This window comes from Acipenser ruthenus, chromosome 11 (genome assembly GCF_902713425.1).
Source record: "Acipenser ruthenus chromosome 11, fAciRut3.2 maternal haplotype, whole genome shotgun sequence".
NCBI classification, from domain to species: Eukaryota; Metazoa; Chordata; class Actinopteri; order Acipenseriformes; family Acipenseridae; genus Acipenser; species Acipenser ruthenus.
Genome location: NC_081199.1, coordinates 3,087,232 through 3,099,665, shown reverse-complemented (window position 1 = coordinate 3,099,665; position 12,434 = coordinate 3,087,232). Strand labels below are relative to the sequence as shown.

The window sequence follows — 12,434 nt, the reverse complement described above, 5'->3', positions numbered from 1 at the left end:
CGCAGCTGCATTGTTCTCTTTCTTAAAATGTGTCTTTAAGCCTGTATGCCCCGTTCACAAACGTTTAAGCTTGTTAAGAATGTGATTTCCAAGTCGGGGTTTACGAATGAAATAAAGAAAGTTCGATATTCTAGAACAGGTTCCCGTATCTTTTTTAAATAATATTTAAAAATGAAGCATACTTAAAGCTGTGTGAACGCGCCCACAGTAGCAAGGTTGCGCCAAGGCACGCATTTTGAACAGGTGTGGGATGCTGAGAGAGCCGCTTCTCCAAACGTGGTCTGATTAATTCATGTGCGTTTCTCCTGCAAGTCGAATAACCCACAAAGACAGCACCTGGGCCCTCAGACAGAACACACGAGTGAAGTTCAATTCAATGCAGAAAAGAAATTACAGTGCAATTATATAAGACAGTAATATACAATAAGATAAACAGTCCTGAACACCTTGAAAATGCAACTTTATTTAAAATATGATTATATATATAATATTATATACACACACACACATACACACAGTGAAATACAAAAGGCATAATTATATCCAAATCTCCAAATCTGTTAGTGCATAGCAATACAAAAATGTTTTTTTCATAAAAATAACAATAACAACCACCAATTAAAAACAAACAAAAAGCAATCTCCCTGATCAGCTGTACATTGATCTGCTTTTCAAACAGACAGCGGCTGGATCTCCTTCATGTGTCTGTGATATCTTTTTCTTGTGGCTCTTCATCGTGGACCTGTGGTTCCTCATGGTCGTCTGTAAAGCAAGTTAAAAGCATCCAGCATTACAACAAGACGTTATCCCAAGCACAGGACGGCACTGTGAACACACAACACAGCCTGGGTGCCCATCTCTCTATATATCACATGCACACACACACAGTGTAGCATGGGGTGCGATGTGCAAGCAGATCTTCACCCATTTAAGCCCACTCACAGGTAGCCACTCTGACCCATGGAGTGGACACCAGCTTGAATCTGCAGTACCCTACGTGATGTTCTAGGTCTACAGCATGGTTATAACAGGGTACTTACCGCGAGTGGTGTGCTGGTCGTTCACCACTGGTGTGGCGTTCCCATTGGTTAGCGAAGTTAATCCTGAAACGTCATCCTCAAAAGGGGCATCGTCATCCGAGTCCACCAGCATCAGCACATCATTCCTCTCCTCGCTCCTGCACTCCGACACAACCACATACTCACTTAACACAGTCCACAAACAAACAACAGGATGCATGAACTGCATACACGTACTGTATAGAGAATTCTATTAGAATTTCAACCTTTTCTTCTACGGGCGAGCATAACCAATGAGAACACATTAATATTAGGGGAATGGGATACTCACCAAACACTGTGTCCTAAAAAACACAAAGCACACAGAAAAAAAGTTTAGGACTACCAGGAAAACCCAATTTGGTCTATCAGAGAAAAAAAAAATCCCAAACAAAGATCTTACCGAGGAATATTCTTTCCCGATTCAAATACACGACTGCACCAATTATGCCCCCAGATCCAACAATTACAATGGCAAGGACTACCCCAATTAATCCACCAACATTGTACGCAGAAGCTGTTAAAGGTAAATACAAAATAAAAATAAAAGTTAATTACAGTTTGAATACTACAGAGATTATTCCCCTATTGTACGAATTTAAAACTAGAATTCACTTGACACCTTGAGGCTTCTGGTAACTCGGTTCCTAGTGTGAGTTGTTCCAGGGAAGTTCAATCACCCTCTTGCATTCATAAAGTGGATGCAGAGTTATTTGGGCACACAATAGAGGCGCTATCAAGTCAAGCAGCATTCGGAAGGCACACCTTGTAATTATTTATTGAATTGTAGAAACTAGTACTGGAATTTCAAACACATAGCTTTTATTACTGTGACCAAAAAAAAAAAAATGCTTTTAAAACTGTGTAAAATCAGGGAAGCAGGAAACAGAAAGAGCACAAAAAATCTGATTCACTGAATCAGGAAATGAGCAGATAAAAAAAAAGAGGTTTGGTCTTTAACCCTTTCATGCATGGTACATGTGGGAGACTCAAATCCACGATGACCTCATATGAGGCTAGACAGCGTGTCACCTTTGTTGCACGATGACCTCACGGGAGGATGCCATTTTTTATCACCAAATGTAAAACATTCAAGGAAAAATATATTTGTCCAAAACTACTTCAAATGCGCTTTTTTTCCCAGCTATGTATAATAATGCATGCATGAAAGAGTTAATGAAAGCAAGGTTTTTTTTTTGTTTTTTTTTCAGTCTTACACTTTATCGAGAAATGGACTTCCAGCTCTCGCACCCCCACAGGGTTCTCTGATCTACAGAAGTAAAAGCCCTCGTCACTCTCCTTGGAGCAGTTGGTTATTACTAGGGTTGAGACAGCCTCGCCCTGAGAGATGATGTATTTGGAGCTGGGGACGATCTCCTCCTGTCTCACGCCCCTCAGCCACGTGATTTTAGGAGGAGGGCGGGCGTCTTTGTCCTGGCAGGTTAAGGTAACATTCTGTTTGCTGATCCCAGTGATCATGGGCTCTCCTTCTGGATAAGGAGCCTCTGTAACAGTAAGCAGCAGGCACAGACAAGTTAGCATGACCCGACACAAACACTGTTCTGAAAAGATACCTTTTAAATGAAGTCTGATTTCAGATGAACCCTTTCAGTCCTGCCAGGACCTCAAGGCCTCATCTTATTTTAGCGTTAACACATGTTGCACATTCAATAAAGAAGTTAATTCTTCAGCTGGACAAAAATCATTGAGGACTGAAAGGGTTAAACACCCCGAGCACTTACTTAACTTTACTGAGCAGGGGAGTTCCATTCTGGACAGGACGGCCGGGTGCTCCCCCACACACTTCAGCACTTGTCCGTCGTGCAGCTGGGTCCTGCTCATCGTCACGTCCAGGCTGGCGTTCGCTGCAGAGGCACTGAGCACAGGCTGCCAGTCTCCTGGGGTCTCCTCGTCGTGTTTCCACTGCAGTGTGGGCTCAGGGTAGCCCCCGGTCCAGCTGCAGAGCAGCAGCAAATCAGAGGCGTTGTTCCCCGTTTGAGAAGAGCACCGGGGCGCACGGCTCGGACGATCTGAAAATGAAAGGCAATGTACAGCCGTGGCCAAAGGTCCAGTGAACCCTGCTGAATAACGTTACGTTAACATATTGTTTTTTACATACCTCTTTGTAGTTTTCCATAGACTTGACGAAAAAATGGCAAACTGAAAAGTGTGACATTTAGAAATCTAACATGAAATACTGTACTATTATGGCAATATCATGTTTTAGTGTCTTTGATTACATGATGTTAAATAAAAGATATCAATTATGTGCATATAGTTTTTATTATGTCTCAATGCTGAGATTCTAGGTGATGCACAGTGTTAGGCCAAAGCTGTACAGTGTTTATATAACTTTAGAAAAACTAACTAAATATATTTCGACAAGAACTCTTTTTCCAGACTGCCTTCAAGTCGCTGTGATATTGCAAATAAGGTATCAAGTCACTTCCTCAAATCGCCTCCGAGATACAACAGGATTAAAAAAACAAGACAAAAAGACAACCTGAAAGCTACTCACAGTAAACCAGCATTGCAATGCTCGACGTCACAGTTTTTCCAGAAACAGGGTTTCTGGCTGAGCAGCTGTAGTTCCCTTGGTCAATTGGTATGATGTTTATCTTCTTGAAGCTAAGCGAGGTTCCGTTCCCTGATGTGATGTTAAGAGGCTTCGATGCAAGCCCTTCAAACACCCAGGAAAGCTCCTGTGCTGGATAGGATTGGCTGGAGCAGGTATAGGTGACCTCTGAACCCTGGATTGTGTAATATGTTCCATTGAGAAGAACAACTGCGGGCGTGATATTAATCGATACAGCATCTGGGCCACCTGCAAAGAGAAATAAACACAGACCCAAACGTCACCACAGTGAGAACTGTGTACCACAGCTGCACTGATGACGTCACAGAATCTCGGATGCGCATTTATACACAATTTTCTGACAGCCCCGATGAACTGAAAACTGAAGGTCCTGCCCATTTTGTGAAATAATCATTCAATTAAAAGGCCACCACAAACAGTGCATTTACTGCTCAATATAAACAGTATCTGTGTTCTTAAACACACACCTCCACTTTCCATTGCATCCCCTGGCGGCCCTGTGTAATCTATTGAAATGGTTCTTCAGTTAACGATACAGTGCCCGCTGTCCTGAAGTCAAATCTTTGACATCAGACAGTGCGGAATGACTGTGTTTTTCTGTGGATGTTACCTGGGCAGAATCAGGGCAGCACTTACACAGTAAACCTCACAAACAAAACCTTCCTGCTAAGCAGAGCACTGCCCGGGTTTGTACCAAGACTGCGAGAGAGGCCTCAAGAATAAAATAAATAAATAAATAAATAAAAAGGGGGGTTCCATTTTTCATTTCTTATTTATTTTCTTCATACCTGCTGCAGGTCCTTAAAATAAAGTGTTGTGGCACGTACTTGGGTAAGGTGACTAGCAGGTCTCCTGGGAAACTGTCTTCTACTGTATTGAAAAAAAAGAAGTCCTGCATTCATTTTGTAAGTGTTTACTGAGCTGCATCAGAGCCTAAATAAGCAGTTTAAAACCTCACATCAAGATCAGGACTCACAGAATGATAAAGTGAAAAACAGCTTTCAAAAGAAGAATCACACTGTTGGATGTGCTGAAGCTACCTTTACAGTATGAAGACAAACCAGAAAAGCTTTGTAACCCTGACCTTCAGTTTACTTACTGACTAGCACCAGTTTAATAGGATGCTGGTTCTGTTCCTGGATGTCTGACGGCATTACGTTACACAAATACACGCCCTCGTCTGAACCCGACACGTTGCTGATCTGTAAGGCGCTGTTGTTCACAATGGCGAGGCGGCTGTCCGCGACAAACTTCTCCGTGGAGGTGGAATTGTGACGCAGAACAAGTTTGCCATCCTTTGACCATTCTGTTACACCAGGGCTTGCATTCACCGCGGCGTTGTTGCAAGACAAAACCACGCTTTCTCCCACTGTAGCCAGCCTGTCCACTGTCACCACCTCAGCAGCAGCATCTGTAGAAAGAGAACAAAGCTAGCTGCAGGTTCACTTGTACGGGACAATGAATCTTTCAGTGATGATTATGTGAAGTACGGACAACCATTTGACTCAAATGTGCTTGGGCTGAGGGTCCACACCACCTGGAAGGCTGGGCGAGGCAGTGGGCCCCCCTCACCCCTCACAGACGGTTGTTACAGGGTAGGCTGCCTGGCTGCTTCAGGTTTTTCTGATAGGGTGTGTGTAGCAGGCAGTCCTTACTCCCAAACTGAAGTTACAAACCTCATTAAACCGACTATAGTTATTATTAACAACCTAAATCTTCACTTAGCAGGTAAAGCAATGTTAATCCATGGTGCCCAAATGTGGCCCTTCAGACCTCTGGAACTGGTTCTGTGGTCTCTGCATGTCCAGCACACGCACTAGGTTCGAGGCTTCCCTATGCTGCCTGTGTCAGTTCATCCACATTGGCAATGCATGGAGACTTTGTAAAAACCCTGTTATGCAGTTGTGAAGCATGCCCAAACAGGTGCATCTGCTTAGACTCAAAAACAGAGGAATGCGGATGCACGTTGGCTTTATCAACAGGTGGATAATCAGATTATAAAAAAATGCCGTCCACAAATGTTTAATTTGAGTTGTTATGTGATTTAGTCCGATGAATCCGTCATGGTCTATCAGTGATGAAGATATTGCAAAGGAGGGATATTGCTGGCTAGCGGGCATTGTCCTTTAGAAGGATAATAATAATAATAATAATAATAATAATAATAATAATAATAATAATAATAATAATAATGGACATCCATTTTGTTCTAGTATTGTTTACTTTTGAACAGCCTAGACATGAAGGCAACGTATTTTAAATGTAACTTCAGAATTTTGAAGGTAAAATCTGGTGCTCACTCGAACCACGACAAAGACCGAAGGGGTAAACTGTGCCAAAATCAGAAAAATACTGAATGTGCAGCTAGGCTCGTTCAAATACTGAATACAGGTCACCCCGAAAACAACGACTCCCCCCCCCCCCCCCAAACGCACTGTCACACAGACAAAACAAAAACAAGAAACAAGTCTTACCTGTCGCACGTGAGGGCACCCCCTGACAAAGCACAACAACGGTTATTATTGCTGCTCCCCACATCTTTCTTTTCATATATAATTAAAAATTTAAAAAAAAATAATGGAGTTGTCTTCTCTCAGATTCCTCCCTGCGCACAAAGGCAGACTACACAGCAATACTCGCTCGGGTGCCACCTGTGAATAACCGGCAGAACGTGCTGTGCATTGCTGAATCACTCAAACCGAAACTCTGTCATCACAACTCAATCTGAGACTTACATTATGTTATTACTCCACCACATTTTCGATCATGTATTACCACACTTTGATTTGCCACCGATTCTTCCGGATCTTAATTGCTGCAGGAGCGCACCTAAACCCCACCTTGCTCTTAAAGGTACAGTGACACCTGGAAAGCACGTGCACTTCCCAATATTGCCATTAACACTGGAGTGGGGTCCTGGACTACTCTTGGCTTCACAGGTGTGTGTGTGTGCGTGTGACTGAAACCATAGTTCAATATTTTCCACAATATGTGTATTTCCTACAAAATATATTGTTAAATAGCACATTTCAAACATGGCTCTTAACCCAAAACCAGGTCACCTGAACCAAACAACTCTGGCCGACAACACCCGCTCAGCGCTTTGAAAACTGAGCTAGCCGTCCCTGCTGACTCACTTTTAAAAAAATTATAATAATTAAAGAATAAATAAATAAATAAATAAACAAATAAATAAACAAATAAGTACAAATTAAAAAAAAAAAAACGTTTTCAGAATATTTTATATGATGGATCTCAGGATCAAAATAGATGAGGTAAAGTTGCAACAAGCTGTGATTTAAAAAAAAAAAAAAAAAAAAAAAAAAAAAAAAGTTGGACAGTAGTCAGATTTGGCAAAGTTACATGTTCCATTTATAGCTCTGGTCCAGTCATTTCCATGCGCAGATATAAATTAAAGCGGGTCATGTCTATTCAGCGCCGGGGGGCGGGACAATGTGCCTGGAGCGGGCAATTCACCAATAACAGCACAGGATACGGTGGGCTGACGACACGTAAGTGGGGGATTCTTCGATCCGTTAAAGACCCCCAGATTCATGACAGCGAGTTATGGGGACTGCGACTGCGTCGTGTTCTCCTGTGGGATTAGCGGCAGTGGGTTTGTGCAGGCGTGCTGTTGGCTACAGACAGCTTGCATTTTCCTATTTAAATATTATCTGTTTTGTTTTTTTACGCGCAGGTGCTGCAGAAATGCCAGTCGACGTTGGTAAGTGGAGCGGAGACCTGGCCCTGACCGAGGTCGAGGAGAAACCAGCCCACCCTCTGACGGTGGAATATGAGTCGGTGGAGATAGACGAGCTGGGGAAAGTGCTTACACCCACGCAGGTAACGCTGGTATTCGTTCATGTATGGATATAGTACATTTTATTATAGTACAGCCTAAGTAAGCGGGCAATGTAATTACCGCACCCACGCCATCATCACTATTATGTTTTTAATTGGTATGACGCCTTTATTTTGGCAGTCGGGACGTTGCGCATTTTTTGATTCTGACCACAGCTCTGAGCGTGATACAGTAGCAATCCCTCTTGCAAATGCATCGGTACTGTCGCTTACAGCAGGGGCTCCAATCCTGGTCCTGGGGGGCCGGTGTCCCTCCTGGTTTCAGTTTCAGATGCACCCTAAATTAATTAATTGGACCCCCCCCCCCCCCCAGGACCAGGATCGGAGACTCCTTGTTAATTGTGTTCTCTTTCAAATGCCTTGCGCGTTCTTTATCCACGCAACGCCTGCTCGCTGCAAACCATCACTCGTGTCTATCCTGGTAAGAACGACAGGTAACCATAGTTACTTCAGGTAACCATAGTTACTTCAGGTAACCTGTTTACCGCGTTGCGCTGAAGACTGTTCTGTAAAAACGCTAATCGTCTGGAACAGAGCAGTCTGGGACGGTGCCCGAAAACCAAGTCCCAGAATCAGAAAGGGACGTTATCTGAGCGAGGGAGACATGCCGTGCCCCTTCTTCACTTGTGTTTGGGCTCATTTTTTTTAGGTGCAGAATCGACCCACCAGCATTGCTTGGGACGGGTGTGATGCTAACAAGCTGTACACTCTGGCGCTGACGGATCCCGATGCGCCGAGCAGGAAGAATCCAAAGTTTAGGTGAGGGGGCTGGGGACTAAATAACCAAATCTGGGAAGGAATGACGTGTACCCGTAGTGTGACCTGCTGCTCTGGCCGCGTGCAAGGTCATTGCAGTTTAATGAAAAACTAGGTCCCATCTCAATTGAGAATATTGTAGTTTTTACCGAAAAAAATGCTGAGAAAGGGACTAGCCGAAACGTTTGTCTACTTTATTATTATTATTTGTTTATTTAGCAGACGCCTTTAGCCAAGGCGACTTACAGAGACTAGGGTGTGTGAACTATGCCTCAGCTGCAGAGTCACTTACAACTACGTCTCACCCGAAAGACGGAGCACAAGGAGGTTAAGTGACTTGCTCAGGGTCACACAATGAGTCAGTGGATGAGCTGGGATTTGAACCGGGGACCTCCTGGTTACAAGCCCTTTTCTTTAACCATTGGACCACACAGCCTCCTACATGTCTAAGTTTCACCATATAATTCATGTTTTTAAAGTTATGGGTAAAAAGGTGATTTTGGTTTGTATTGAATGGTTCTCTTCCTTGGTTATAAAGGGGTGTATTTATAATGCATCATTAAAACCTCTTACTGCAGCAAGTAGCAGGAGCAATTCTGTATGGCAGCGATGGGGGCAAGCAAGCCTGTATTGATCTTTCTGGGGATTCAAAGTGGACAGGTGGCCATGCATGGAAAGAATCGCATTGCAGCTGCAGCACAACGGCTCTTCACAGGTTACAGGCTCTGAATGGGAGCAGACAGGCCAGCTTTAACCAGTACAAGAGAACCGGAAGAAGTCACTGTTTTTATTTCCAATTTAGGGAGTGGCACCATTTCCTCGTTATTAACATGCAGGGCAGTGACATCAGCAGCGGGTGTGTCATGTCAGACTACGTGGGTTCTGGCCCTCCCAAAGGAACCGGTAAGATCACAACCCGGAAGTGCTTTCCAAGGCTCAAAATAACATTTTAGAAGCGACAACGACCCTACGCAGCTACATAGAAATGCATGGTTTCTCGCCTTTGCAAGCGTGCTGCATATTCAAGGCAGTATTTGTAAATGATACGTGTTCAGTCAGGTTGTGGTGACAGCAGTGTCGCACTAATGTAATAGTCGACAGATGCCCACGTCTGCAGAAACTTGGCATGCGACTGTGTTGAAAACGTGTGCCCGCAAAGTGGCTGGTTATCCCAGTTTGAAATCCCCTCCAGGTCTGCATCGTTACGTGTGGCTGGTGTACGAGCAGCCGGGGAAGCTCTCCTGTGACGAAGCTCTTCTGACTAACCGCTCTGGAGACGGCCGTGGGAAGTTCCAGATCGCCGCGTTCCGCAGGAAGTACAAGCTGGCCGCGCCGGTCGCTGGCTCGTGCTACCAGGCCGAGTGGGACGATTACGTGCCTAAACTCTACGAGCAACTGTCTGGAAAGTGAAAATAAGAAACACACAGAACTGCACAGGGGGGGAGGAGTTCTGATAACTGACAAAAAGCTAGCTGTGTTTGTTGCTTTGCTTAGACTCCCTCCTGTTTTTTTATGTTTCATTTAAGTACAGCTGGCCTTAATAGGTTCAGTACACAAAGTACAGTGAAAGCTGATCATTTTTGTTGGTTGCCTGTAATAAAGTGGGAGTTACTGATTTATTTATTTTTTTGTCAGCAATAACAATATGAAAGTTAAATTGTGAGAAGGATTGTAATAACTTTTGAAAGTGCTTTGTCCCCTAATAAAGCTGTAAGCTGTTGGTTCTTGCATTGCAGCCTCCATTCTTCCTGAAATAAAGAGCAGACTCTGGCAGCGCAGCACTGCAAATGGTACAAAGATGTAGAGAAAAAAAAGAGAAACAAGCCAAGATCTTTCATTGCAAGTAGGAGACTGATTGTATTGTCGATGTTGACACTTGCAGTTCTGCACAGGCATGCTGATGAAAGCTTTCAGAGCCCACTCAAAGGCTGTGTCAGGAGGGGATAAAGGAGGCTGCCCTTTGCTGCCACCCTCTCCAGACTGCTCACATGGGCTTCCAGTGCACAACACTGCCTCTCTTATTGTAAATCCATTTGCATGTAAACAGGATCTATAGACCTTTACACACCACGAGCCGGGACACATGCTTTTAGTTTAACCCCTTCATACACGGGCACAGATTCCACAATGCAGCTCGCCTAGTCTTTATATGGGACAGATGCATGAGGACCTCATATGAGGATGCAATGTTACCTCCATATAAAGCAATGCAAAATATTTTCACTATGTGTCCAAACAAATAAATAAATAAATAAATATATTCCATATATATATATATATATATCATGCATGAAAGGGTTAATTGACTTTCTTTGTGCTCTGTGGGTGTCTTCGTATAGGGTGATATGTAAGCTAGAATCTTATTATATTACAGACTATGGAGCTGAAAGTACAGCATTTTAATGGCAAGCTGACCATTCAATTCAATTAAACAAAACACACGTGGCTAGCACTTTTATTTACAAATATAATTCAAAGCTCTGACAGATTCATGCTTTGCTTTGTTTTTTAATGTAACCTGAATTTCTTTTGAAAGTGCATGCAATAATAAAGCATTGTACTGATTCGTTTTATTGTAAGAAAATACACAGCTTGAAAGTGTGGATAAAGCAACACTATGATCTAGGATGGACAATTCCAATAGAAGATCTCATTGACAGACTTAGAGCTCCAAATACTGAACAAAAAAAAACAACAATATTTTAAAAAAATCGGATTCGAGGACCAGTTAAAATACAATATGAAAATAAGTAAAAGCTCTCCATAAATCCTTCTATACACAAAATACACAAACAGTTCCGAGCCCTGTGTGCTACCGGGGCCTCTCGCCGCATGTGTGGGATTCACATATCCTGCTACAGCAGAGCGTTACTATGATACAGTTCAATGCGAGCCCCGAGGTACTTTAGCCAGTGTTTGTTAAATCACAATTTCCCAGAAGTAACGTCCGTAACCACGGATATGTACATCACAAGTTCATATTTAAACGTATCAAATTGCTCAATCTTAATAAAATGTTTCCTGATGAACAAATACCAAGAGAGAAGCAGCGCACAAGATAAGGCTGCAGGAGAATGTCTTTTTTTTTTTTTTTTTTTTTTTTTTGCACGGACCGACACAGAATTTCTAATGCATGATCATTAAGCACATCCACTTTTTTTTTCAGTTTCACCAAAAGTATCATTGCACATGAACATCAAAACTTTGCCATTTTGTTAAAAGATAACCGCTAGTTATCCAGCATTAACTTGTAACATTACAAGAGTGCCCTGATTATTAGGGACTGTACAGGCACCAGTCCAGAGGCAACGTCAGTAGGAGAGAGCCCATCTTTCAGTGAGAAGTGGCGAAGGTTTATTTATTTATTTATTTTTTATGGCAGATCTATTTCATCTGTAGTCCTCCTTAGGATAGTCCAAGGTGACCAAGCTTCCGAACCCGAGCCGGACACTTTCCACGTCGAAGGTTTCGATCTCCCTTTCCTGCCGTTCCAGCAGGTACTTGATCCTTTCGGTGCGTTCCTTCTGAAGTGAAGCCAGCTCCTCTTCAATCTGAAAGATACAGCACAACATGACTGAGATCAGCGAAGCACTCCGCCCACGCCACTCCCGAGCCCGGGTGCAAAAGCAGCAGGGCTGGGGGCAGGCAGGCAGCCGACCGCAAGAAGAAAACACACCAAATATGAAGGGAGGGAATCGTCAAGCAGACCACGCTCAAGTGGGAAAATGAGAAGACGAGGATCACCGAGATCAGTGACTGCGGAACTTCTGGAGCAGTCAAGTCTTTTTGAATCACCTTTAAAATCTGTTTGAGGTGGTCGATCTTTGAGCTGGACTGATTGATCAATGGCTTTGAGTTTTTACTGTAAAAGCGCCATGGGATGCTGCACATGAAGAGCGCTATATAAAAACAAACTACTGTATTATTACTGTCTTATTAAATTCTGGGACTAGTTTAAAAAAATATACATACATATATACATACATACATACATATATATATATATTATACACACTGTGTATGTATGTATGTATGTATGTATGTATGTATGTATGTGTAATATATATATATATAAAGACTCTAGTAAATATAGCATACAATTACTAGGCTTTTACACATGCTTGTTAACATACCTATAAGTGTCACTAAACGCATAGCCACAG

At 42.9% G+C, this 12,434-nt stretch overlaps 3 protein-coding genes across 10 annotated transcripts in view; 1 reads left to right on the top strand and 2 right to left on the bottom strand.

The window, feature by feature from the left end:
• Positions 1 to 443: 443 nt before the first annotated feature.
• Positions 444 to 6,523, bottom strand: LOC131696590 (V-set and immunoglobulin domain-containing protein 10-like). 3 transcript variants are annotated; one of them, XM_034045362.3, is made up of 9 exons: positions 6,390 to 6,523; positions 4,754 to 5,065; positions 3,577 to 3,882; positions 2,801 to 3,088; positions 2,276 to 2,563; positions 1,462 to 1,575; positions 1,351 to 1,363; positions 1,041 to 1,177; positions 444 to 762 (listed from the first exon to the last, which is right to left on the bottom strand). In XM_034045362.3, exons 2-9 carry the CDS (start codon positions 4,806 to 4,808, stop codon positions 698 to 700), a joined length of 1,266 nt encoding a protein of 421 aa, XP_033901253.3. In that variant the 5' UTR covers positions 4,809 to 5,065; positions 6,390 to 6,523; the 3' UTR covers positions 444 to 697. The 3 variants fall into 3 exon arrangements, 2 of the variants coding, with proteins under 2 accessions (XP_033901253.3, XP_058888880.1); XM_059032897.1 differs by having other exon boundaries at positions 6,129 to 6,516; XR_009330494.1 differs by lacking the exon at positions 1,351 to 1,363 and having other exon boundaries at positions 6,129 to 6,521.
• Positions 6,524 to 7,187: 664 nt separating this feature from the next.
• On the top strand, positions 7,188 to 10,001 carry LOC117426275 (phosphatidylethanolamine-binding protein 1-like). Its single transcript, XM_034043697.3, has 4 exons — positions 7,188 to 7,497; positions 8,165 to 8,274; positions 9,074 to 9,174; positions 9,464 to 10,001. Exons 1-4 carry the CDS (start codon positions 7,222 to 7,224, stop codon positions 9,679 to 9,681), a joined length of 705 nt encoding a protein of 234 aa, XP_033899588.3. The 5' UTR covers positions 7,188 to 7,221; the 3' UTR covers positions 9,682 to 10,001.
• A 711-nt stretch (positions 10,002 to 10,712) lies between these two features.
• Positions 10,713 to 12,434, bottom strand: part of LOC117426274 (serine/threonine-protein kinase TAO3-like) — a 38,181-nt gene continuing 36,459 nt past the window's right edge. For all 6 annotated transcript variants that reach the window (XM_059032891.1, XM_059032892.1, XM_059032894.1 and 3 more), the window contains one exon: positions 10,713 to 11,822. In XM_059032891.1, coding sequence (XP_058888874.1) covers positions 11,661 to 11,822 — 162 coding nt within the window. In that variant the 3' untranslated portion in view covers positions 10,713 to 11,660. The remainder of the gene's footprint in view (positions 11,823 to 12,434) is intronic.

Coding starts and splice junctions, on each gene's coding strand:
- LOC131696590 (XM_059032897.1), bottom strand. CDS start 6,204: ATGAAAAGAAAGATGTGGGGAGCAGCAATAATAACCGTTGTTGTGCTT. Junction 5,066..6,128: donor GGTGCCCTCACGTGCGACAG/GTAAGACTTGTT, acceptor CTCTTTCTACAG/ATGCTGCTGCTGAGGTGGTG. Junction 3,883..4,753: donor TATTAAACTGGTGCTAGTCA/GTAAGTAAACTG, acceptor TTCTCTTTGCAG/GTGGCCCAGATGCTGTATCG.
- LOC117426275 (XM_034043697.3), top strand. CDS start 7,222: ATGGGGACTGCGACTGCGTCGTGTTCTCCTGTGGGATTAGCGGCAGTG. Junction 7,498..8,164: donor AAGTGCTTACACCCACGCAG/GTAACGCTGGTA, acceptor CATTTTTTTTAG/GTGCAGAATCGACCCACCAG. Junction 8,275..9,073: donor AGGAAGAATCCAAAGTTTAG/GTGAGGGGGCTG, acceptor TTTCCAATTTAG/GGAGTGGCACCATTTCCTCG.